The sequence below is a fragment of the Nicotiana tomentosiformis genome, chromosome 4, assembly GCF_000390325.3.
Source record: "Nicotiana tomentosiformis chromosome 4, ASM39032v3, whole genome shotgun sequence".
Lineage (NCBI taxonomy): Eukaryota > Viridiplantae > Streptophyta > Magnoliopsida > Solanales > Solanaceae > Nicotiana > Nicotiana tomentosiformis.
Genome location: NC_090815.1, coordinates 48,913,548 through 48,938,014, shown reverse-complemented (window position 1 = coordinate 48,938,014; position 24,467 = coordinate 48,913,548). Strand labels below are relative to the sequence as shown.

The 24,467-nt window shown below is 40.4% G+C and overlaps 4 protein-coding genes across 4 annotated transcripts; all 4 read right to left on the bottom strand.

Annotated features, from left to right (window-relative positions):
* Positions 1–2,535: 2,535 nt before the first annotated feature.
* LOC138909637 (uncharacterized) lies at positions 2,536–2,883 on the bottom strand. The gene has a single exon (XM_070200845.1). The coding sequence runs from the start codon at positions 2,881–2,883 to the stop codon at positions 2,536–2,538; it is 348 nt and encodes a 115-aa protein (XP_070056946.1).
* Positions 2,884–8,736: 5,853 nt separating this feature from the next.
* Positions 8,737–9,676, bottom strand: LOC104116419 (uncharacterized). The gene is made up of 3 exons (XM_009627270.1): positions 9,645–9,676; positions 8,885–9,591; positions 8,737–8,795 (listed from the first exon to the last, which is right to left on the bottom strand). The coding sequence occupies exons 1-3, from the start codon at positions 9,674–9,676 to the stop codon at positions 8,737–8,739; spliced, it is 798 nt and encodes a 265-aa protein (XP_009625565.1).
* Positions 9,677–11,501: 1,825 nt separating this feature from the next.
* On the bottom strand, positions 11,502–12,092 carry LOC104116418 (uncharacterized). The gene has a single exon (XM_009627269.1). It carries the CDS (start codon positions 12,090–12,092, stop codon positions 11,502–11,504), a length of 591 nt encoding a protein of 196 aa, XP_009625564.1.
* Positions 12,093–20,004: 7,912 nt separating this feature from the next.
* LOC138909636 (uncharacterized) lies at positions 20,005–21,065 on the bottom strand. The gene is made up of 2 exons (XM_070200844.1): positions 20,785–21,065; positions 20,005–20,680 (listed from the first exon to the last, which is right to left on the bottom strand). The coding sequence occupies exons 1-2, from the start codon at positions 21,063–21,065 to the stop codon at positions 20,005–20,007; spliced, it is 957 nt and encodes a 318-aa protein (XP_070056945.1).
* Positions 21,066–24,467: the final 3,402 nt, after the last annotated feature.

Here is a 24,467-nt window from a genome sequence, read left to right as displayed (position 1 = left end):
ATCAGAGGAAGCAAGAAAGAAAGAAAGATAACATCAGCAATGTAATAACCAGAAAATAGAGAGAAAAGCAATAACAATAAAAAGTAACAATGGCACAGTACTACAGACACAATGGAGTAATATGGATACAACAAAAGCCACTAGCATCCTAGACACTAAACTATTGAACTAGCCTCCTACGACCTAACCTGCAGCCCTAAAGAAGTAATATGGACACAATTGAAGCCACTAGCAGCCTAAGACAGAATCCATGCTAGCCTCCTACTTCCTAACCTACAACATTAATGCTCGCCCTCCACAACTTCCTATCAAGGGTCATGTCCTCGAAAATTTGAAGCCACACCAGGTCATGCCTGATTACCTCTCCCTAATATTTCTTTAGCCGCCCTCTACCTTTTCTCACACCCACCAAGGCCAACCGTTCACACCTCATAACCGGGGCATCCATGCTTCTCCTCCTCACGTGCCCAAACCATCAAATCCTAGCTTCTCGCATCTTGTCTTCAATGGGGGCCACGCCCACCTTCACCAGAATATCTTTATTCCTAATCTTATCCAGCCTAGTGTGCCCGCATATCCATCTCAACATCCTCATTTCTGCAAATTTCATCTTCTGGATATGAGAATTCTTGACTGGCCGACACTCAGCACAGTACATCATGGTCGGTCTAACCACCGCGCTATATAACCACCGTGCTATATAACTTATCTTTAAGTTTAGGGGGCACCTTCCTGTCGCACAAGACACTAGACACTAACCTCTTTTTCATCCACCCCACTCCTATACGGTGCGTAGCATCCACATCAATCTCCCCATCCTCCTAGATAATTGACCCCAGGTACTTGAAGCTCCCTTTCTTAGGAAGGACTTGAGATTCAAGCCTCACGTCCATGTCCGCTTCTCTCGAAACACTGTTGAACTTGCACTGCACATATTCTATCTTAGTCCTGCTCAACTTGAAACCTTTAGACTCAAGGGTCTGTCTCCAAACCTCCAACCTCTCGTTAACACCGCTTCGCGTCTCATCGATTAGAAAAATATAATCGGCGAATAATATACACCATGGCACCTCCCTTTGGATATGATGTGTCAGTGCGTCCATCGCCAGGGCAAATAAGAATGGGTTAAGCTCTGATCCTTAATGTAAACCCATAACAACCGAAAAATGCTCTGAGTCGCCCCCCACTATCCTAACCCGCATCTTAGCTCTATCATACATGTCCTTAATCACCCTAATATAAGCACCCGGAACACCTTTCACCTCCAGGCATCTCCAAAGAACTTCCCTAGGGACCTTGTCATATGTGTTTTCTAGGTCAATAAACACCCCATGCAAATCCTTCTTCCTATCCCTATACAGTTCAACCAACCACCTTATAAGATGGATAGCTTCCGTAGTAGAACAACCAGGCATGAACCCAAACTGGTTATCGGATATCGACACCGACCTCCTCACTCTCACTTCCACTACCCTCTCCCAAACCTTCATGGTATGACTTAGTAACTTTATACCCTTATAATTGTTACAATTCTGGATATCGCCTTTGTTCTTGTATAACGGTATCATTGTACTCCACCTCCATTCTTCTGGCATCTTTTTTGTCCTAAAAATAATATTAAACATCCCAGTTAGCCACTCAAATCCTGCTCTACCCAGCGACCTCCAAAATTCTACTGAAATCTCGTTGGGCCCGGTCACTCTCCCCCTGCGCATCTTACGCATAGCCCCCACGACCTCCTCGACCTTAATGTGCCTACAGTATCTAAAATCTCAGTGACTCTTAGAGTGCTCCAATTCCCCTACCACAATATCTCTATCCCATTCGTCATTCAGTAGTTTATGAACGTAAGTCTGCCATCTACGTTTAATCTGAGCATCTTCTATCAACACTCTGCCTTCCTCATCTTTGATTCACCTCACTTGGTCTAGATCATGAGTCGTCCTCTCTCTCGCCTTGGCCAACCAGAATAACTTCTTATCCCCGCCTGTGTCCCCCAGTTCTTCATACAGGCGACCAAACGTTGCAGTCTTAGCCTCTGTAACCGCTACCTCCGCCACCTTCCTAGTTGTCTTGTATCTTTCTCTGTTCATCCTCCTTTCCTCCTCGTCTATACTCTCCACTAACCTCCGGTACACCGCTTTCTTTTCTTCCACCTTTCCCTGGACCTCAGCGTTCCACCACCAGTAGCCCCTGTGACTGCTTGAGTAACCCTTCCAGACCCCTAATACCTCTCTCACAGCCTCCCTTATACAGTTCCCCATAATTTTCCACATATCGCTCGCGTCCCCACTACTCTTCTAGGCCCTTATAGCCAACAACCTCCTCTCCAACTCTTGAGCTTTATCCTTCATCAAGGCACCCCACCAAATCCTCAGACGACCCCGAACCACATTCTTCTTCCTCCTTATCATGATGTCGACATCTACCACCAAGAACCTATGTTAGGTCGCTAGAGTCTCAATCGAGATAACCTTGCAATCCTTGCACAACCTTCTATCACACCTCCTTAGGAGTAGGTAGTCAATTTAGGTCTTAGCCACTGAACTTTGAAAAGTAACCAAGTTCTCCTCTCTTTGGAAAACTAGAGTTCACAATCACCAACTCAAAAGCCTTAGCGAAATCCAACATCGAGGTGCCACCTCTGTTCCTATCCCTAAAGACAAAGCCGCCATGAACCTCGCCATAGCCACCAACTGATGTCCCGATATGCCCATTGAAATATCCTCCTACAAATAACTTCTCCGTGGGCGGAATACCACGCACCACCTCATCCAAACCCTCCCAGAAACGCCTATTGACCTCCTCATCCAAGCCTGCTTGAGGAGAGTAAGCGCTAATGACATTCATAGTGAGCCCACCAACCACTAACTTAATAGCCATTAATCTATCGCTCACCTGCCCAACCTCTACCACCATCTCTCTAAGTTCCCTATCCACCAAAATACCCACTCTGTTCTTACCCTTCGAGCATCCAAAATACCATAATTTAAACCTATCCGCATTCTTCGCCTTCAATCCTACCCATCTAGTCTCCTGAACATATGCTATATTGACCTTTCTCTTCTGGAATATCTTCGCCAGCTCGATAGACTTACCCGTTAGTGTCCTATGTTCCACGACCCAATTCTCAACCTATAGGCTCCCTTGCCCCCTACCCCACCCCATGTCCCCTTCCCTATCCCTTGCACCACCTACTGCCCCACCTGAGGATATGACCTTATTATATCATCATAGACCACAACCACAATACCTATGGTAAACTAAGAAAATCACTAAGAAAACAAGTTGTAACTACCGACATGCTAATACTTAGACTAGACTAGACTAAAAACAACTAATATGGAAACAATAAGATAACATAGGAAGGAGGAGGTCAAGAGAACGAGAGGTACCAACTCCCGAGAATAGAACATAGAAATTCGACTTGATGTACACCCGAGATTGCGAGGCCTGGCGCTCTCCTTCCAAACTCCCAATATCCATTGCTAACGCCAACTAGAGGTGATCCCCGCTGCTTGCCCGTACACTGGGACTGATTACCTAAAAATTAAAAAAACTATGAAACCAAACGGGGTGGGGGGGTTATCACCACTGTACTTGATGACCCTCTAACCGGCAGTCGTGGCTTCCCACTTACACGATGTCGGCTCAGGCAGGTGCCACCGGCACAGGATGACAAAGACCGAGGGGGCGCAAAGGACAGAGGGGGAGAGAGAGAGAGAGAGAGAGAATAAAAGTGAGAGCAAAATGGGGAGAGAGGAAAGAGAGAGGAGAGAGAGAGGGGACCTACCTTCCTGGATCGCTAGACAGAAAATGCCAGCACCGGCCGCTCGTCGGAGATGGCTGTTGGTTGAAGAGAGAGAGAGAGAGAGAGAGAGAGAGAGAGAGAGAGAGATAGGAGAGAAAATCGTTATAGAAGAGAGAGAGAAATGATTATGTATGTTAAAGTTTCTTAACTAATGCAGGAGAGCAATTTCTTTTAGTTTTACCTATAGTTCTTAGCTTGCCTAGGTTTCTAAAGTAATTCAAAGGTAATAAAAGAAAGTATTCACTCAATCATTGTTAGTGTTATATACACATAGCGGCAACAACATATTACGTAAAGAAAAAGCGATAAGGGAAAGGAAACTGGACTCGTGGTTTGGGCCTGAAGAATGTTAGGCCAAACAATAACGAAAACCAGCAGCAGCTTTAGGTGACTCCAAGTTCAGACTAAGAATTTTGGGTCTGAGTTCTTTAAGAACTCGGCAAGCCCAACTCAAATTCATGAACAAAGAAAAAAAAGAGAAGGTCATTAGATACATGGCCCAATTCAACATTTAAACACAAGTAATATCAGTATATGCCTAAGATAAAACTGTAACAAATACTGGTAATTAAGAATGCAATAAAATTAATGTAAGGCCAAAGAGAGAAAGCAAATTGGCAGTGAGGCATTTCTTTCATTTAGCACTAACCCTAAAGAGATTAATAAGTGTCAATGGTCAAAATCTTAAGGTAAAATTCCATTCATGGCCAAGACACTCTTGGATCCCTGGCACTTCAGAGTTCACAAGGATCTCGGGAACCCCGAGCTGTGCTTGTATCAGGGAGGGTATCTCAACCACAAACTAAATCTTACTCTTAAATACCCTTAACCCCTCACACTTACTCTTCCCTATAGGTTTAAGAGCCAATTAAGTGCTCACTGTAGTTCCGAGATAGTAACAATAACACAAAGGTATGCACACTATTCACAGAAACTATACAGAGTACTCCCATGAATATGAGATAGCAGATGACACTTTAAGGATCACATAAGAATAGTACATTTTCAACAACTACCAATATGCAGAAGGATGTTCAAAGAAAACCATTGCACGTGCAAGCAAAGGGACCACAGTAGACTATTTTATAAGTCCAAGTATTAAGTCATGTGATTAGGGAATAATAAGATACACTCTCTTGTTGATAAGTTCAAGTTTACAAGAATCCTCACTCACAGTACCTTAATAGCCTTTCAGACTATGTTCAAATTAACTAGGGCTTATGCATAGACTAAATATTAACTTCTATTAGATGTATGGGTTAACAGCTTCATATGGAATATCTAAAGGGCATTGGCAAGGGTACTTAAACAAACAAGTTGGTCTCGACTTTAATAGATGATCACTTTCTCCTTAAAAGATTCCTAATCTCATATTCAAACTAAGTTCATTGAGAGTTAAGGCAAAATATTATACTCAAAGAAGGGCAAGTAAACATCATATGTTTCAAGCTTAATTTATTCAAGCTTAGCAAGGTTCAATTTCCCTTGTGTAACCATACAACATGAGAGCACAAACATAAGTATGGAAGATAAACAAAGGCCTGTTTCAAAACAAGAAGAATTGCAGAACCCTTAGGAGATATACAGACACACACATGAGACATTCCTAAAGAGTGCAAGATGACAACATGGTAAAGTATAGAATCAGACCAACATGCTAATTACAGGGGTTCAGAACAATAGATTGTTTCATGCACAGTTATAGTAGTAGGATTGTGAGTCTATTTAAATAGGTTCAATAGATTAGTACAAACATGATTGAAGTTCTAGTTTCATATGTATCAGCAACATAGTATACCCAGAAGAGAAGATGCACAAATATAACAGCTATCAAACTCTTGAGGATAATCAAAGGCACATCTTAGTCTAGACTGGCAGAAAACATATGAAATCAATTGCAGAGATTTATTAAAGCTTAGTTAAGTTATATTCATATACATACTTACACATTGAAGCTATTAGGTATGATCAAACAGTCATGGAGGTTAACAGAAACTCATTACAATGCTCGTTCAATAGCTACAGAATCACATAAAACACATTGGAAGGGAGAAAGCAACCCAAACAACTTAAACTGATATATTCCAACTGAGTGACAGCCTGTAGTTAACCTTAAGTGTTCATATCCTATTTTCAGCAATGGTTTATCGGATAGGCAACCTTAAGTACATGATGCAAAATCAACAAGTAACACTAATTAAGGATCAGTATGGTAAGCATGAGAACCGTAGCAAAGTCATCAGAAAAGTTTAAGGTAAAAAATAGATGTACAAAATCAGTAAGGTTCTTTGTTAATCACACATTACATATTCATTAAGGTTACAAAGTGGTCGATTAGTATTGGTTTAGTTTCTGATTATAAAGAAAAACAGTACTAAACATAATGTCGATTGTGAACTAATAATAACACATTATGAGCAAAGATAATCAACTATAAACTAATAACAACACATCATGAGCAAAGCTAATTAACATAAGATAACAGAGTAGGCATAATTTTAACTAAACAGTCAAAGGAGAAGAAGGGTCAAAGCTTACTGACCTTCCTTTGAGGAGCAAGCCAAGCAAGGATTTTTTTTAGTCGTTTAGAAATAAATAACTCAAATTCCGAACAGTGTAGATCTCGGAATCATAAAGAAATCAGGAGCTAGTTAGAAAACCCTATCTTGATTTTTACTGCTCAAAACTAAAATTGAAATTTTCTTTATTTTGCGAAGTGATTTCGTGTGTGTGTCTTGTGTTAGGTCAATTAGGTGAGAGAATTAAAAATCCCATTTTATAGTGGCATTCAATGTCTTAGGTTCAACAGAAATCAAACTCGGTAGTGGAGTGTGACGAAGGGGTAGTGATGTGAGCATAATCGGGTAAAAATCTAAGGAGATGGAGGGAAATCATTAGGGATTTTACCCGAGAGGGGGAAAGTCGACTGTTGAAGGAAAACTCCATTGGGTAAGAGCCTCAATTTACAGAGGTCGCTTCAATTGACCTCTGGACCAAGAATAAATATGATAGCACTGGGAGACGGCCATGTATGCCACTAATTTAACGAAACATAGAAGATTTCTAAAGACTTGAACTTGTATCGTTTGTTCTTTTTTTTTTTTTTTTGCAAATATACTACTAGGTTATTCACCTAGTAGCTATTATATTTAATAATTCCCAAATAGGGTCAAACTTATAATTGTTCAAATAAATCACAACAAAAATAATAACAAGAAAGCTATTGGCTACTGTTACCAAATACAATGTAGGAGTAGCGTAATGGAAGATGAAAAGTACAAAGGTCGTAATGTGAAGCGTCCAAATGCTACCGAGTCTACTGAATTCATACACCTCTTGCAAACAAGTTGTTGTAGCACCTACAAAGCTCTCACCAGGCGCCAATAGTTGCAATCCAAGGGAGTAGGTATGTATAAATCCACATGTTGTAAAGCAAATTATTTTGGACATCTTCTCATTGGTGCTGAATATTTCCAACAATATTGTTGGTACAGAATACTTTCATTTGACTTTTCTTTGGTTGAGATCAATTTTACTGTGGTACATTTTGAATAATAACCCAGCTACGTTGCAATGGCTCTTTTCCAGAAAGAATTTGAAGTGCCATAAGTTTTCCAGCACATCCAGTGATTGATATCCATCCCTATTTGCCAGTATAAAAATATCAGGTCGAACAGTCCCATGAAGTTGCTGAGCAGTCCAGTTGTGTAGAGCAAAGTGATTTTTGCATATGTTGCAAATAGAGATCTTCCCTTCAAAACCAAATGAGCAGTATTTGTTGTTTTAATTGTTCAAGCACTGCTCCAGTTGTAGTGTCTTTTGACCTTGTGCTACAAATGTATTCCAACAGGCTGGCTGGTCGATGTATTATTGTTGTATATTGTCGAATGATCCCCAGATTGAGCATGATAACATGCTAATACCACTGGGAGATAATACGACAGCACACAAGCATTTAATACATCCTAACTTGGCATAGACAGAGCATGTGTATGACAGCAGAAGTTGTGCTTGAAATTCATGTGCTATGTGTTGTTGTTGATGTATGGACAGCAGTAAGATAACCGTTGTAGAAAAACTAGAAGAATTATATTTGTGGAGAGCCAACCATATACAGTTGGAGTCCTATTTTTTGCCAAATGTAATCTTCTCTCCCAGGTTAATGAACTAAGCTTGCTGGTATTGTTTTGTTGAATTAGCAGAAACTGTGCACTCATTGTCAGTCACAAGAAGTGTAGTGTAATACAGGTACTTTAACTCTTATCCTCATGTTGGGAGTATGAGTCTCATCTAGGTTGATTATTCTCCTACCTGTACTTGGTAATTCATTAAAAGAGTTAAAGGTTATTGTACCTGCAAAAGAGAAAGCCAAGTTAGTTAAATAGTCTGCCAGTGTATTACCCTCCCTGAGTACATGTTGAAAAATAACATTGAAGTTGTCCTTCAGTCCTTTGATCCTCTTCATCTCCTTTGTTATGCACCATGGTGTTTCCCATTGACCTTCTACTATTCTTTTCATCCCAAGTGAATCAGACTTTATTATAAGTGGATAAATCTGTTGGGTAACACAAAAGGTCAGACCTGCTGCAATTGCTTTTGCTTCTGCAATCATATTAGTGGTGTCTTCAATCTTTTTTGCCTTAGCAAAGATCAGGTCACCTCTGCAGTCCCTCACACAAAAACCATAGGAGCTTTGTCCAGGATTGCCTTTTGCTGCTCCGTCAGTATTGCATTTGAACCATCCTTCATCAGGTGAATGCCAAGATACTCTCTTGGTAACAACATATGGTTTGTATCCTTCCAGAAAAGCAATCATATCTGGCAATAAGGGTGGAATGTTTGCTAGCCAAGGATATATCATTATTGCTAAGTTGTGCAATGTCTTATTCACCTCATGAGTTACCCTACTGTAAGTGGTTGTTCCTTCATACTTCATTGTGTTTCTTCTCTTCCAAAGCTCCCAGGTTATCACTGTTGGAGCTACCTGGTATAAAGGTTTCAGTTTTGGACAGCATTTAACATTCCACCAGGTTCTTATAGCTTGTTGTACCTAAACTAATTTATCAATTATACCTGCTGCCTGTCCAAAAAATCTCCACACTCTGTTTGCTGTAGAACTTGTTAAGAAAAGATGTTGAATAGAGTCTGCCTCAGGTTGAAGACAACACCAACATTTTGATACCACCATGTAGCCATTCTTTCTCCACATGTCATATGTTGGAACTTTTCCTTTCCATAGTCGCCAAAGAAAGAAAGAAATTTTGAAGGGTAGACCTTTAGTCCGCAGTAGTTTATATTCATGTTTTGGATGTGCTCTGTGCCTCATTAATTGCCAAGCAGTAGTTACTGAGAACCTCCCTGAAGCAGTAGGCATCCATTTAAGAGTGTCACAACCTTCATATGTATTTTCAAAATGAAGCTCCTGACTGATGTATGCTGCAATCTCTGCTGGAAAGTTATTCTCCAGCATCTGATAATTCCAGTCATACCCTTCTCTTAGCTCAATTACCTCCTGAAGGTTTTCATTGGTGTCAAAGTCTGATGGCACAGCATGATACAAAGCACCTAGACCAGTCCAGTTTTCATGCCAAATGTTGGTGGTGCCTCTGTTCAATTCCCATAGTATTTCATGTTCTATTTCTTCCCTTGCCTCCAACATTTTCCTCCAAACATGTGAGCCTTCCCTAAATTGGACAGTAGTGGGGAGTTCCTTTTTGCAGTACTTATTCCACATGAAGTTGGCCCAAAGAGTTTTTGTTGTCCTGAAGTTCCACCAAAGTCTGGAAAAATAATGCTCTTAAGACATCAAAAAGTGATCTGAATCCCAAACCACCTTCCTCCTTTGGCAAGCACAGGTTCTGCCATTTGCTCCAATGCCTACTTCTGCCATTATCTTTGTTGCTCCAAAAGAACCTGGAAAATATCTTGTGTAAGTGTTCTAAGATGTTGTCAGGTGGATCAAACACAGATAGTATGTATGTTGGCATGCTTTGTAGGACTGTTGAAATCAGTGTAGCTTTACCTCCATAAGAAAGTAGTTAACCCTTCTATGAGTGTAGCTGGTTTTTGACCTTTTAAATAAGGTCATTGTAATATTCCTTTCTTCTTGTTTTGTAGAAGATTGGGCAGCCAAGATATGTGAAAGGGAATTCTCCTTTGGTGAAACCAGTGATATGTCCCACATTACTAAACATATCTACAGTAAAATTTGCATGCATGTAGTATGAGGTTTTTGCCTTGTTGATCAGTTGGCTAGAAGTCTGCTCATATTTGGACTGAACCTCCACTATCTTCTGTAGAGAGTAAGGATTAGCAGATGCAAAGATAATAGTGTCATCAACATATGCTAAGTGATTCAATGGCTCAGTCCATTTAGGCATACCATATCCTTTGAAATGCTTATCTTCAAATAGTTTATTTAGTGATCTGGAAAGAATTTCTGCTGATAGTATAAACAGTACTGGAGATAGAGGGTCACCTTGTTTGACACCTCTTGTTGAGTGGAAAAATTTCGAAGCCTAACCATTAATCAGAATTGAGTAACAATTGTTTGACAGAAGATTCCACACCATATTGATGAAACATTCAGCAAATCCCATCTTCCTCAGAACATGCATCAAATACTTCCAAGAAACTTTATCATATGACTTTGCCATGTCAAGTTTTATAACTACATTAGCAGGTTTACCCCTCATTCTAATGTCAGTTATAATTTCCCGAGTTAACAAAATATTTTCAAATATGCTTCTCCCCTTGACAAAGCCTGACTGATTTGAGGAGATCAAGTATGGCAGTATCATTTCCAGCCTATTATAAACCACGCTAGAGATTACTTTGTTGATGAAGTTGCTAAGACTTATAGGTCTGAGGTCTAAAAATGTTTGCACAATTATCTTTTTTGGCAACAGAACAAGATTTTTATGAGTTATGGATTTAGGCAAAGGACTTCCTCCATAAAACAATTTCAGCATGTTGTATCTAATATATCCCAGCAGACCTAAAAGAATAAGCCAGTAAAGCCATCTGGACAACTTGAACTTTCCCCACTTAAAGCAAAACTAGCTGCTTTGACCTCCTCTTTTGTAGGGATTCTACAGAGCTCTAAGTTTTGATCAGCAGTTACCATGGTAGGAACATTTTGTAGAAGTTCAAAGTCAGTAGGCTCCTCCTGTTGTGTGAATTGATTTTGGTAGTATTCCACTGCAACAGTAGCTATACATTCATGTGAATCAATCTATGAACCATCATTATTCTGAATACTTTTCAGCTGGAGCTTTTGCATTTTACCATTAACATGGTTGTGGAAGAATCTTATGTTTCTGTCACCTTCTGCAAACCAGGTCATTCATGCTTTTTGTTTTTAAAATTATTCCTCAATGCTCAGATATCTCTTTAGCTCAGCTTGTGCTTTCTGAAGAACAATTCTATTTTTCACTGTTGGTTACTCTTCAAATAGTAATTCCATTATTCTGACCACATCTTCCCTTAAAGCCAGTTGTTTGAAAATATCCTCAGAAGTAAGCTTGCTCCACTTTGAGAGAGCAACCTTAGTTCTTTTTAGTTTCTTTTTGAACATCAAGAAGGAGTCACCTATGAAATCAGATATCCAATTTTGTCTGACTACTTCCATAAAGGTTTCAATTTTTGTCTAGAAATTCAAAAACTTGAATGGTTTGGCTACTTGAGTGGTCTACTCTCCATAACTCATTAGTAGAGGGGCATGGTCGGAGCCTGTTCTGATGTGGTGTTCAACTTCTGTAGTAGGGAATAATGTCTGGAATGGTAAGTTGACAAAGATTCTGTCTAATCTTTTGAAGATGCACTCTGAGTTTGACCTCCCATTCCACCAGGTGAATGGGCTCCCTTTATATCCCATGTCAAACAAGCCATAGGAGTTTACACATAATGCAAAATCTTCATAATCTGGAGGGTACACTGGAAGTCCTCCAATGTTGTCTTCTTCATTAAGAACAATATTAAAATCCCCTCCGACCACCCAAGGTAACTCCATGTCACTAGCAAGGTAGTATAGATTATCCCACAACTCTAATCTATCCAATGATGAACACTTTGCATATACAAAGGTCATGATGATGTGCTTACAAAGATGTTGATGGTAAACCATGATGGTAAGTTGCTGCTCAGTGTCAATGATCACATCCCATTGAATCACAACATCAAGAAAGAGCCATATCTTGCCATTGACATTGGATATTGTTGTTTCCATGCCTAGTCTACTCCTGTATTTTTGAATAAACCTCTGCTTTTGGAATGGCTCCATGAGTGCTATAATGAATAACTCATGTTCCTTGTGGAAATTGATGACTCTCTCAAAGGCCTGCTGAGTCTTAACATGCCTTATGTTCCAGATGAGTGTCTTAATTATCATCTAGTGGTGGATGCTACCCTCTTGGGCAGTATTCTTGTAGATGGTTTTTGTTCCTTGTGTTGAGTTTGCTTATTTCCTTTCTTACCATGTTTAGCTGCAATCCTAGGTGACAAATCTCCTTCCCTTGCCACTACCTTGAAGTTACCATCTGTAGATTCTTCTTCCCCTTCTTCTTCTAATTTTTCATTAGTTCCCAGAGCATTATGAATTTCCATAGACAATTTCTTATGAGTAATAATGCCATGCATAAGCTGATTAGGAGATTTTAGTGAAAGCTTGATTTGAATCTGCAATGGAGATCCAGTGGATGATGCAATTGCCATAGGCCATGTTTCCATTGGATTTGGTCCCTAGCAATTATGGTTGTCCCCATCTGCTCATACACCATTGTTGGATCCTTTCCATCTACATTTTGATAGTCTAACCTCAGTATATGTTGATCTGTCTCTGTATCCTCCTTACTGATTTATTCCTTGTCTTATACTTTATTCATTGCACCCTCAACATTGTCAATTAACTTCCTAGTTTTGTTGCTGTCTAAGTAATCCCTGGAAACCTCTGTATTAACCTTTGCCAATTTTGAGTTAACCCTATGATCATTGACTCCCATGCTTGAATGTGCCTCTAAACTTTCTTCACCTCTCCCCAGTTGTATGGAACCTGTAGTTTTTCCATTAGACTTAGGTGATTCCTCAAATGTCTGAGATGGTATTTCCTGACATGAGTGGTTGAGGGTCACATTAAGAATTTCCTTATGCTTTCCAAAGCTCCTTTGAACCCATTCAATGGTTGTTTCTTTTGTTCCTGGGGCATTCTTTCTTGTATCAATGGATGTAGGGATCCTGATCTTCTCTGCATCTTTAGCATTGGGATTGGAGGTTTCATCAGCTGTCAAATATTGGTTCTCTTGATTCCTCCTAGTCTTCTTGCACTGTTGTTCTTTTTTCCTTGAATTGCCCTCACTAACAGATTCAGAGGTTACCTCATTGACAATCTCAGCATCTCCAATTGTCTTAGTGCATGTTTGATTTGCAGCAATGGATGGTGTGTTTTCCATTCTGTTGTAACCTTTCAACTGAACTGAATCATGACCTGCCTGAGCAGCAACTATTTCATTAGGATTCCCTGTCTCATAAGGTAGCTTCTGGACAATCCCCTTTCCTCCATTACTGATAGAATTACTATCAGCAATATTATGAATTCCTTCTTGAACAACCTCCAGTGGCATTAATGTAGCTGGTTGTGTTTTGCTCATAACAACTGATGTCTAGGCTGGTCTGGATACCTGTGAGCCAAGTTCATGTTCATGTGGCTGTTGTGGTGGGAGCTTGCTAGATGGCATACCTGACTGATTGGTGGTTTCTGGTGCATTCTCATTTTTTGAATTCCGCAGTATCTGAACCTTTGGTGTTTTAGCAATTTATAAAGGCTATTGTTTCTGAGGTTTATGGTGAGGTGTCTGTCTTTGCTGAACTGTAACATGCTGTTGTTGTACAATTGAGTTAACCATCTGTTGTTGGGCTAGTTCTGCATTAGATATTCCAGTAGCTTTCATTTTCTGCTTCTCATCATGTTTGGCTTTATCTGGGCATGCATGGATTGTGTGTTCAAGGTGTCTACAATAGGTGTAGTATTCAGGTAGGCTCTTATATTGTATTTCCAGCCATTGTCCATCACCATTTTCATCTTGGTTTTCGTCATAGCCTAGCCAAACATGTTGAGGCCTTTCCTTGGTTAAATCAATCTGCATTTTCACCTAAGAAACACTGCCTGTTGTTTTTTGGAATGAAGATAGATCAAGGAATAATGCTTTTCCCACATGAGACAATAATGGTTTGAGGATTTCCATGTATAATGGTGCCAGGGCATTTCAGGGATGATAATTCAAACTGGTACTATTAGAGAATCTTCATTAGGATTGAAAAGAGATGTCCAAGCTTCAAGTTTTATCATTTAGCCTTGAATGTACATGAATTGTTTATTCCACACTGTTGCATAATCATATTCATTGTCTAGATCAATGTAGACAGTCTTAGAATTGAAGTGAGCAATCTTAACTCCACCCCTGAGTTCAGTTTGAGTCACGAAGCTTCTTCTAATTACTTCCATTCTAGGCATAGAGCTACCAAATTTCCCAACCACAATGTTCTTACATCTTGCTGCCATAGTGCCCATATAATCCTCATTTGTAAAAATAATTGCAGGTCTGCCTTGTTTGGTTGTTAGCTTTGGTGGGATGAACTGAATGGGAGTTCTCTCTTCTTCGAATCTGGCCCTGATTTTTGTGGCATAAGAATGGGTGACTGTATGGGGGGAGGTTCAGTTGTGTTTGTGAGTTTTTGGAGTTGTTCCTTGGTTCCTGCTGAAACCTATGGGTTGATGTTAATTGGATTGTGTATTGTGCTAGAAGATGGAATTTGTGGTGAATGGCTTGTTTGATTAGCTCTTCTGGTAGGTCGTTCAAAGTTGGCAGTAAGCATAGGCTGGTTTCTTCTAGGAATGGCAGGGAAATTATTGAGCTGCTGTAGGATAGTTTTGGATGCGAGTATCCTATTTTTGGCATTCTGTGCCCCTACTTGCTCTGTAACCTTATCAACCATACCAACATTGTCAATTTTGGCACAGTATGTTCACCTTGGATCACCCCATCTTGAATCACCCCATCAACATTTTTTTGCCCAGTCACTATCGCTGTAAGTGACTGCCTATGGTCACCCTCATTTTTCGTATGTTCTTGTAAATTCTCTTGATGACTAATCTCAACATGACTTTGTGAAGCACGGCCATTCAGTTGTTCATTAAAATTGACATCAAAACTGACCCCGGTATTTCGTCGAACAGATGATATGTGCGATTTTATGTAAACTCTATTCTGCAAAGTTGTAACTAATTGCTCGTCGTAGTTGTTGTTTGAAGGGTCGGGATCATTGTCCAAATCAATTGGAGTGGCTTAGCATTGGTTATGACCAATTTGGATACCTGTAACTCCTCGCGTGACAATCAGTTGTTTGTCGATATTGTTCCCCTATTATGAATTGCAAACTGATGTTGTGATATTGTCTGATGCTTTTTTAGTTGGTTGTAAATGGTGTGTTGAACAATCTCCATGGCTTTGAATCAGTCGACTTAACCCAAAAACGTTGCAATGTATCTCAGCTATGTCCTGGCAATTTTTTGGTGAACACACAGTTCCACTATTGTTGATTCGTTCAGTAGATGGGGAAGAAATGATAGAGTCGCCTACCTGGGTTATGTGCGTAGTGTGTAGACGCAATTGTTGATACTGGTCGGGTGGTTTTTCACCACCGAACGAGGGAACGGTGGCCATTTTTGTCCATTTAGTTATTGTTCCTCTTTGTCACCTCTCTAGAGAGCATTTTTGGCAGCGGTTTGTCGCCTCTCTAAGGTTTTTCATCGTTTGGTTTATGGTTTCGGATTTGGAGATTTAAATTTGAGATATGAAATGGGATGAAACTGGCGAGATTTGCGGATACAGGAGGCAAAGGGGATGATTTCATGGGTGATTTGAGACCTTGCACGAATTTGTGCTGGGTTTTCTTGATTGATTAGGGTGATGGGAGTTGAGAGAATAGAGAGGAAAGGGGAAAGAAGGGGCGGCTGGTCTGGATATAAATGATTTAGGGTTTAGGTAATTGGGGTTGGTCTTCCAGGGTTAAGAATAAGAGATGGAACGGGAACCGTTAGATCCTTTGATTAACGTCTCCGATTATTTGAAGATGTAGAATTAGTAAAAGGTTCTCATCATAAATAATGGTGGTCGTTGGATTCTTGTAATCCAACGATTGAAATAAAATCTGATAGGGGTTTTAAAATAAGGAGAAAAGCGAGAATAAATCCGGTCCGTTGATAGTATGGATCGACGGTCAAGATTAAGTGTGTTTGTTTTATGAGTGAGTGGGATGGGTGACATGGCGATCTTAGATTGGCTTAGTGAGAGTGACGCGGATTGCCAACAGGGATTGAAGGGTTGTTTCGACTAGATCAGATTTTTCTCGGGCTTGGGTATTAGGCTGTTATTAGTTTAAGAAATAGCCATCTTGTGTTTAATTACACAATCGCAAATATAGCCATTTTGTCTTTATCTTTTTAAAGATTAATTTAATTAAACTTAAATGATCCCAATAAAATTCAATAGAAATTATAATTGTCAAATACACTACTAATTACTGTAGTTAATTAATTAGTTTACTTAGATATCTTATTTTTCTATTTACTACACTAATTATTTTTTGAAATAATACGCTATGCTGCCAAACATTGAGAAATAACTTTATTGAATTAATTATATACCTATGTGATGAATATGAAAGTCATTTTAATAGTTTAAAAATGGTAAAATAGTAAGGATAACTTATGTAGTTACTAAATAACTAATTAACACCATTAATTATTTAAAAATAGGTGTTATTAATTAGAAAATATCTTTAACATATTTATTGAGAATTAACAAATGTAAAGAAATTAATTATTAAAATGAGGGTCAAAATTGGTCGTCAATAGCTGCCTCTCTTTGACCGGAGATGATGAAAGAGCTTTCGGGCAAAGAAATCGAACCATGGTCAATTTTCTCCCGACTTTAGGCATACATTGCAGGAATGACATATGAATTTAAGGAAGATTATGAGTTATAGAATTAGGGAAAGAGTTAAGGAAAATTTTGGGAGAATTTTGAAGAGTTGGGACTGAATTCCGGCTTTGAATTGCTTACATACCTCGGGCTTAACCAAGATCAGGCCTCATGTAGTTTTGGAGTGACGATTTGGAGAGGGTGATGCTCGTAGAAGTTGCCCCAGTATCGCATTGTGGCGATACTAAGAGACGGAATATTTGGTACCCATGATAGCTCTAAATTACGGCTTGATTCGAAAGATTTGATGAATTAGAGTTCCACTTTCGTTTTGAGTTTAAGTTTGGATCCTTGGCCCTCTTATGAGTTTGTTGTCCCTCATAGTGTTGTATCTTGGTTTATTGCTTAGAAAAAGTTCCACGTCGCGATGTTTGTTCCTGCAAAAACATAATACACACATACCCATATATTATAATGGAGATATGTTAAGATGTGATGTAAATGATGCAGGAATGATGATGTCTGGATGTCAACTAGCCGTTACTTTGGATCGGGATGATGGGATACTTGAATTTGACTTGATTGTTAGCTGGGCTGTGTATCATTCCACAGTTGTTGGAGCATTAAGTCTCCTCACGTTGGGAGTATCTCCACGTGATGGGAGTAGTTGACTTGAAATGTAAAGTATATCCGCGTGATGGAAGTAGTTACATTGAAATGTAAAGTATCTCCGCGTGATGTGAGTTTAACTTGAAAATGTAAAGTGTATCTCTGCGTGATGGGAGTTTGACTTGGTAATGTAAGGTATGGCGGAGTGGCGGCGTGGAATGCTCCCGTTGGCGAAGCGAACAGTTTGCTATATACAGGGCTTTGATTGGCAAAGTCGATGGGTCGATTTGTACAGGACGCTCCGATTGATTGAGCTAATGGTTTGCTATATTCATGGCTCCAGTTGGTGGGGCCAATGGCTCACTATATACAAAGTGCTCCGCTTGGTTGAGCAGACGGTTTGCTATTTACAATATGGCCCAATCGTATCGGTGGACTGGTTCCAGAATACCTGCAAAGGATTTGAGAGTTAGTCTTCAGCAATATGAGGAAAAACTTAAATAATTAAATAGAAATGGTAGTTATGAGAGAGTAGCAGATCCATCATTGTCCCAGCGTTCTCCACCGTTTCCTTGTATCCTGTTGGTCCTGCGTTCAAAGAAAAATTCTCAGCGAGGGGTGTTGGTTTGTGTTGACCGTAGTCCTAGCTTTGCCCCTGGTTATGTGAGGTTATGGAATGAAGTTAGGTAGGTGGAATGATAGTTTTTTAGAAAAATATTTTTGAAAATTGCATATTTTATGGAAAATGTCGTCGTTCAGGATTATGACATGTTTAGAAATTCCTTTAGACACAAACGTTGTTTCTGGAAGATTATGTCTCGTTGATGTCGATTCCTGGAGATGCATCTGATGACATAGCTTTTTGTTGTCGCAATCGCGTCCTGATCTAAACGAATATGTTACAAAGGTTTTCCTAGGGTTATGATCGAACCTTTTTAGGTTGCCTACGTATCCGAAATGGAATCAGGTCTGAACGTAGTTCGTGGGTAATGGTAAATGAATTATGATGATAACTAAGCCTGACTCAAGAAGCCTATGTATCCAAATGGAATCCGGTCAAAACATAGTTCTATTACAATAGATGCAAAATGGTGAGATTGAAAATAAAGTGGTCGAGTCTGACTCGGACTGCCTACGTATCCAAACAGAATCAGGCCAAAATGTAGTTCAATTAAAATAGATGACTAAATCTGATGAGGATTGCCTATGTATTCCTGCCGAAAGAAATCAAGTCGTGGCGTAGTTCCGCATACATACAAAATGACATTTGGGTTTTCTATTACAAAAGAAGGGGGGAGAGACTAGACCCTACGTGGGTTGCCTACATATCCCACCGCAGGAAGTCAGGTCGGGCGTAGTTCCGTTACAACCAAAACCTAACTATACTGCCTTCAAATGTAGTATCTCTTGATTACATCTGAGTTGCTAGGCTTCGTGCTGACTCTTCCATCCATTTTTGCCAAGATCAGAGCTCCTCCCGACAATACTCAATGGACCACGTAAGGACTTTGCCAATTTGGTGCAAACTTTCCCTTGGCTTCTTCTTGATGAGGGAATATCTTTTTCAAAAGCAACTGCCCAGGTGTAAATTGACGAGTTTTCATCCTCTTGTTGAATGCACTAGCCATCCTATTTTGATACAGCTGACCATGGCACACTACATCCATTCTATTCTCATCAATGAGCATGAGTTGCTCCTGTCTGACCCGTATCCATTATACGTCATCTAGCTTGGCCTCCTGAATGACCCTCAAAGATGGTATCTCGACCTTTGTGGTTATCACAGCTTCGGTGCCATATACCAACACGTATGGCGTTGCCCTAGTAGATTTTCTCATAGTGGTCCAGTACACTAACAAGGCGAAGGATAACTTCGCGTGCCATCGCCTATGATTGTCCACTATTTTCGTAGAATTCTTTTTATATTTTTGTTGGCTGCTTCAACTGCTCCAATCATTTGCGGTCTGTAGGCCGTAGAGTTATGATAGGTAATTTTAAATTTTTCACAAATCTCCGACATGAGATCACTATTGAAATTGGTTGCATTGTCAGTGATGATTGACTCAAGTATCCCAAACTAGCAGACTATGTTGTTGCGCACAAAATCTGCCACTGCTTTCTTCGTGATGGCTTTGTATTTAGAAGCTTCGACCCATTTAGTGAAGTAGTCAATGGCTACCAAGATAAAATGGTGTCATTTGATGCAGCGGGCTCTATAGGTCTGATTACATCCATGACCCAAGCGGTAAACGGCCAAGGTTATCCATTACATTCAACTCATTAGGTGGAACCCGGATGAAATCCTTGTGGATCTGGCACTAGTGACAATTCTATACGTAGTGAATGCTATCTCTTTCCATGGTCATCCAAAAGTATCTGGCTCTTAAAATCTTCTTGGCTAAGGTGAAGCCATTCATGTGAGGTCCACATGTCCTTGCATGTATTTCTTCTAGCAATCCGGTGGCTTCAGTAGCATCTACACATCTTAACAGACCCAAGTCCGGGGTCCTCCTATACAAGACTTACCCGTTAAGGAAAAAGTGATTCACTAGCCTTCTGAATGCTTGCTTCTGTCCATTGGTGACGTTCTTTGGGTACTCTTTTGTTTCAAGGAAACTTTTTGATGTCGCAGTACCATGGTTTACCGTCTGGCTCTTCATCTACATGGAAATAGTATGCATGCTGATCCCGGACCTCTATCTCAATAGGGTCGATGTAATTTGTATCTGGATGTTGGATCATGGATGATAAAGTTTCGAGAGCATCGGCAAACTCGCTCAAGATTCTGGGAATGTGTTTGAACTCGATCTTTGTGAACTTCTTGCATAACTCCTTTACGTAATGTAGGTACGAAAGGATCTTGACATTCTTGGTAGTCCATTCTCCTCGAACTTGATGTATCAACAGATCAGAATCTCCTATGACCAGAAGCTCTTTTATGTTCATGTCGACTGACATCCTAATCCCGAGGAAGCATGCTTCATACTCGGCCATATAATTGGTGCAGGGGAACCTTATATTTGTTGATGCCGGATAATGTTGTCCTGATTCTGAAATTAAGACTAATCCAATTCCCACTCCTTTGAAATTTGATGCTCCGTCGAAGAACATTCTCCCTCCTGGGTATGACTCTGCAATGTCTTCTCCAGTGAACAACACTTCTTCGTCCGGAAAGTATGTAGTGAGCAGCTCATAATCTTTGTCCACTGGATTCTCCGCAACGCGGTCATCTAAGGCTTGTCCTTTGATGGCCTTATGCGTTAAGTGCACAATCACGAACTCGCTGAGAAGAATTTTCCATTTGGCCAGTTTCCTGTAGGCATCGGCTTCTGGAAGATGTATTTGAGCGGGTCGAGCCGGGATATTAGATGCGTGGTTTATGCTGACATGTAATGCCTCATCATCTGGGTGATCCAAGCCAAGGCGCAGCAGGTCCGCTCTATCAAAGTGTATTTAGCTTCACATGGTGTAAACTTCTTGCTCAAGTAGTAGACAGCTTGCTCTTTCCTCTCGGTCTCGTCGTGTTGTCCCAACATGCATCCGAATGCATTGTCCAAATTTGACAAATATAATAATACTGGCTTTTCGTGCTCAAGAGGAACCAACACTGGCGGGTTTGACAAATACCCTTGATCTTGTTGAAAGCTTTCTGACACTCTTCTGTCCATTTCATAGCGGCGTCCTTTTTCAGCACCTTGAAGATGGGCTCGCGAAGGACCGTAGACTAGGCTATGAATCTGCTAAGGTAATTTAACCTGCAAGGAAACTCATCACGTCCTTCTTGCTCTTAGGCGGCGGTAAGTGTGAATGGCTTTGATCTTTGAAGGATCCAATTCTATCCCTTTCATGCCTACGATGAAACCCAACAGTTTCCTAGTGGGAAGTCTGAATGCACATTTTGCGGGATTCAACTTCAAATTGTACCTCCACAAACGTTCGAAAAACTTCTTCAGGTCATCCAATTATTTTTCACTCTTTTGAGATTTGATGATAACGTCTTCCACAGATACCTTGATTTCTTTATAGATCAAGTCATGAAAGAGGGTCGTCACAGCCCACATATAAGTAGCACCAGCTTTCTTGAGGCTGAACGGCATGACTCTGTAGCAATAAACCCCCAAGGCATAGTGAACGTTGTCTTCTCCGTTATTCTTCATCCATCGGGATCTAATGGTACCCGGAGAAACAATCCACCAATGACTGTAGCTCGTGCTTCGTGCAATTGTTGATAAGGATATGGATGTTTGGTAAAGGAAAATCGTCCTTTGGACTAGCCTTGTTAAGGTTTCTATAATCCACACATATCCTGATCTTTCTATCTTTCTTCGGCACCGGTACAATATCTGCCAACCATGTGGGATAATTAGTAACTCTCACCATGTTTGCCTTTATCTTCTTGGTCACTTCTTATTTTATCCTCAAACTCAAATCTGGCTTGAATATTTTGGGTTTTTGTTTGACTGGCAGTCTGGCAGGATCGGTAGGCAATCAATGCAAAACGATGTTAGTACTTAATCCGGGCATGTCGTCATACGACCATGCAAATACGTCGATGTACAGTCGGAGGAGCTCGACCAGTTCTTCTTTTTGCCCTGCTTCTAAATGGATTCTGATTCGATTCCTTTCATGTCTTCTTCACTTCCCAAGTTGACTATTTATGTCTCTTCAAGGTTAGGCTTTTTCTGGCTTTTCAACTACTCGATCTCTTGTGGGAGATTATCTGGCATCATTCTTTTATCGTATTCCTCGTAATTTGGATCGCTTTGCTGGAGGGTTTCATTACATGTCATAATCGCGATACGTAGGTTTTTATCGTTTTGATTACTGGAAAAAAAACTAAGTATAAATGAAGTGATAAATAAGTTTGCAATAATTTTTTATGAAAGCAATTATTTTTATTTCATCAAAGAGGAACGACTAAGCGTTCAGGGAGGCAATTGACAAAAGAGTACAGGAACGGTTCAAGCATCAATTGACCGTGCATTTTTTTTCAAAACATTTTACAATTCCATAATACCAAAGACTCCCGCCGAACCAAAGACGGGCTAGCAGTCCAATTCTGCAAGTCCTCCCCTGGTTCGGCATCCCGAATTGTTGATGTCTTTATATCAACTTTGTCACTGCATTCTTCGATCATGGTTACGAACAGCCTTCCCATTCCATTAACGATGTTGTCCTATGGTGTTGAGCTCTGACCCAGACCCAGAATAGACTCTGGCACAAAAGCTTTCTTCCTGAAGCCACTGGTGTAAGTTTTTTTGGTTAGAGGCTGATACCCTATACCGGCTCTACCTTTCTGTCCTCTTGGCTCATCAGCTCTGATATCCCATCTAATCAGACTCCCAGCCCTGGCCTTGGTCGATACCCGTACTTCATCATTTCTTTCATAGCCATCTTTGATCTATATGGTGACTATATACCCATATTTTGCTTAGTCGCCTATATCTTCGTGGTCTGCATGATCTCGACCGCATGAAAAACGACCTTGTCTTATCATTCTATGAACATAACTGCATGTTCCAGATAAGCTAATTGGCTCAATTCGCCGTGAACTACAATATTTTGACAACCCCACTCGAACTTCATGCATTGATGGAGGGTGGACGGCACTGCCCCGCCATATGTATCAAAGGTCTCCCTAATAACAGGTTGTATGAAGATAAAATGTCCAATACTTGGAACAGTATTGGAAACTCAACCGGTCCAATTTGCAGAGCTAAGTAGATTTCTCCAGTGATGTCTTTTTGTGACCCGTCGAAAGCTCTTACCCTCACATGACTTTCTTTCACTTCTCTCAGATGAATATCCAACTCTCGTAGAGCAGAGAGGGGGCAAATATTGACTTCGGACCCTCCATCAACAAGTACTCAGGACACCACTTTATCTTCGCATTTGACAGTGATGTGTAAAGCTCTGTTGTGACCAACGCCTTCTACTGAAAGTTCATCTCTTCAGAAAGTAATCATGTTTGCCTTGACCATCTTTTCGATATTTGTTGCTAGTGCCTTGCTGGTAGTGTTGCTCGGCACGCTCACTGCATTAACACTTTCAACAAGGTATCTTTGTGACTATTAGAACTCATCAGCAAATCCATGATTGATATATGTGCAGGATCTTTCTTAAATTTTTCCTCTACGAAGTATTCTTTAGTTGACATCTTCTTCCAACATTCTACGGCCTCAGCATCTGTTATATTCCTCCTCTGAATCTGTTCCCTTCCTAGATTTCCTCGGTTTACCTCCTCCGGAGCATAACACCTCCCTGTCTTGGTCATTCCATGAGCCGCTGCGGAATTTGTCATCTTGACTTACCCTTTGTGCTGATACGTCCATGGGACAGTCTTGTATTCTTGATCCACCTCATTCCTGATAATTTTGTGGACTGTTGCTGGTATGTCTCGACCATCAGTTGAGGTTTTAACTGTACGGTAATCATTGGAGCTCTTCGGGGTGGAACCCTTGCAGCCTCAGTGTTTCCTATTATGATGATGGTTCCTTTCAAGTCATATTCTTCATCCAGGGTAATCATATTAGCTCCTTGATTCTAGTGGTTCGGCAGTGGGTTACGGTTCACATTAGGCGAAGCTAGGGTGCACTGAATAGCCCCACTTTTGATCAACGACTCAATTTCATTCTTCAGTCTGAAGCAATCCTCGGTATCATGCCCTGGTACGCCTGAATGGTAGATGCACCATTTGGTTGCATCAAAGTATTTCGAAGGATGCTCACGAATCCTCCATTCTACCGGATGTATCAAATCAACTCTCCTCAGTCTTTCAAACAGTTGAGCCAAAGGTTCAGCAATCGAGGTGTAGTTTCTGGGATCTCTTACTTCAAAATTTGGGCAAGGTCAAGGTGCATAGGTGGGTCGATTTTGGTGGGTGGTGGTTTGAATGATCATAGTGGTTTTGGATTTATATGGGCACGAGGTGGGTTATATTAAGGTTGGGGATTGTAGTATGGTTGTGTGTTGTATACTGGAGCATAAGTAGTAGGGTGGGGAGGATGGTTGTTCGGAGAGTAAGAGTTATTTGCATAGGGTGAATTGGACTGGTAACAGGGAACGATTGT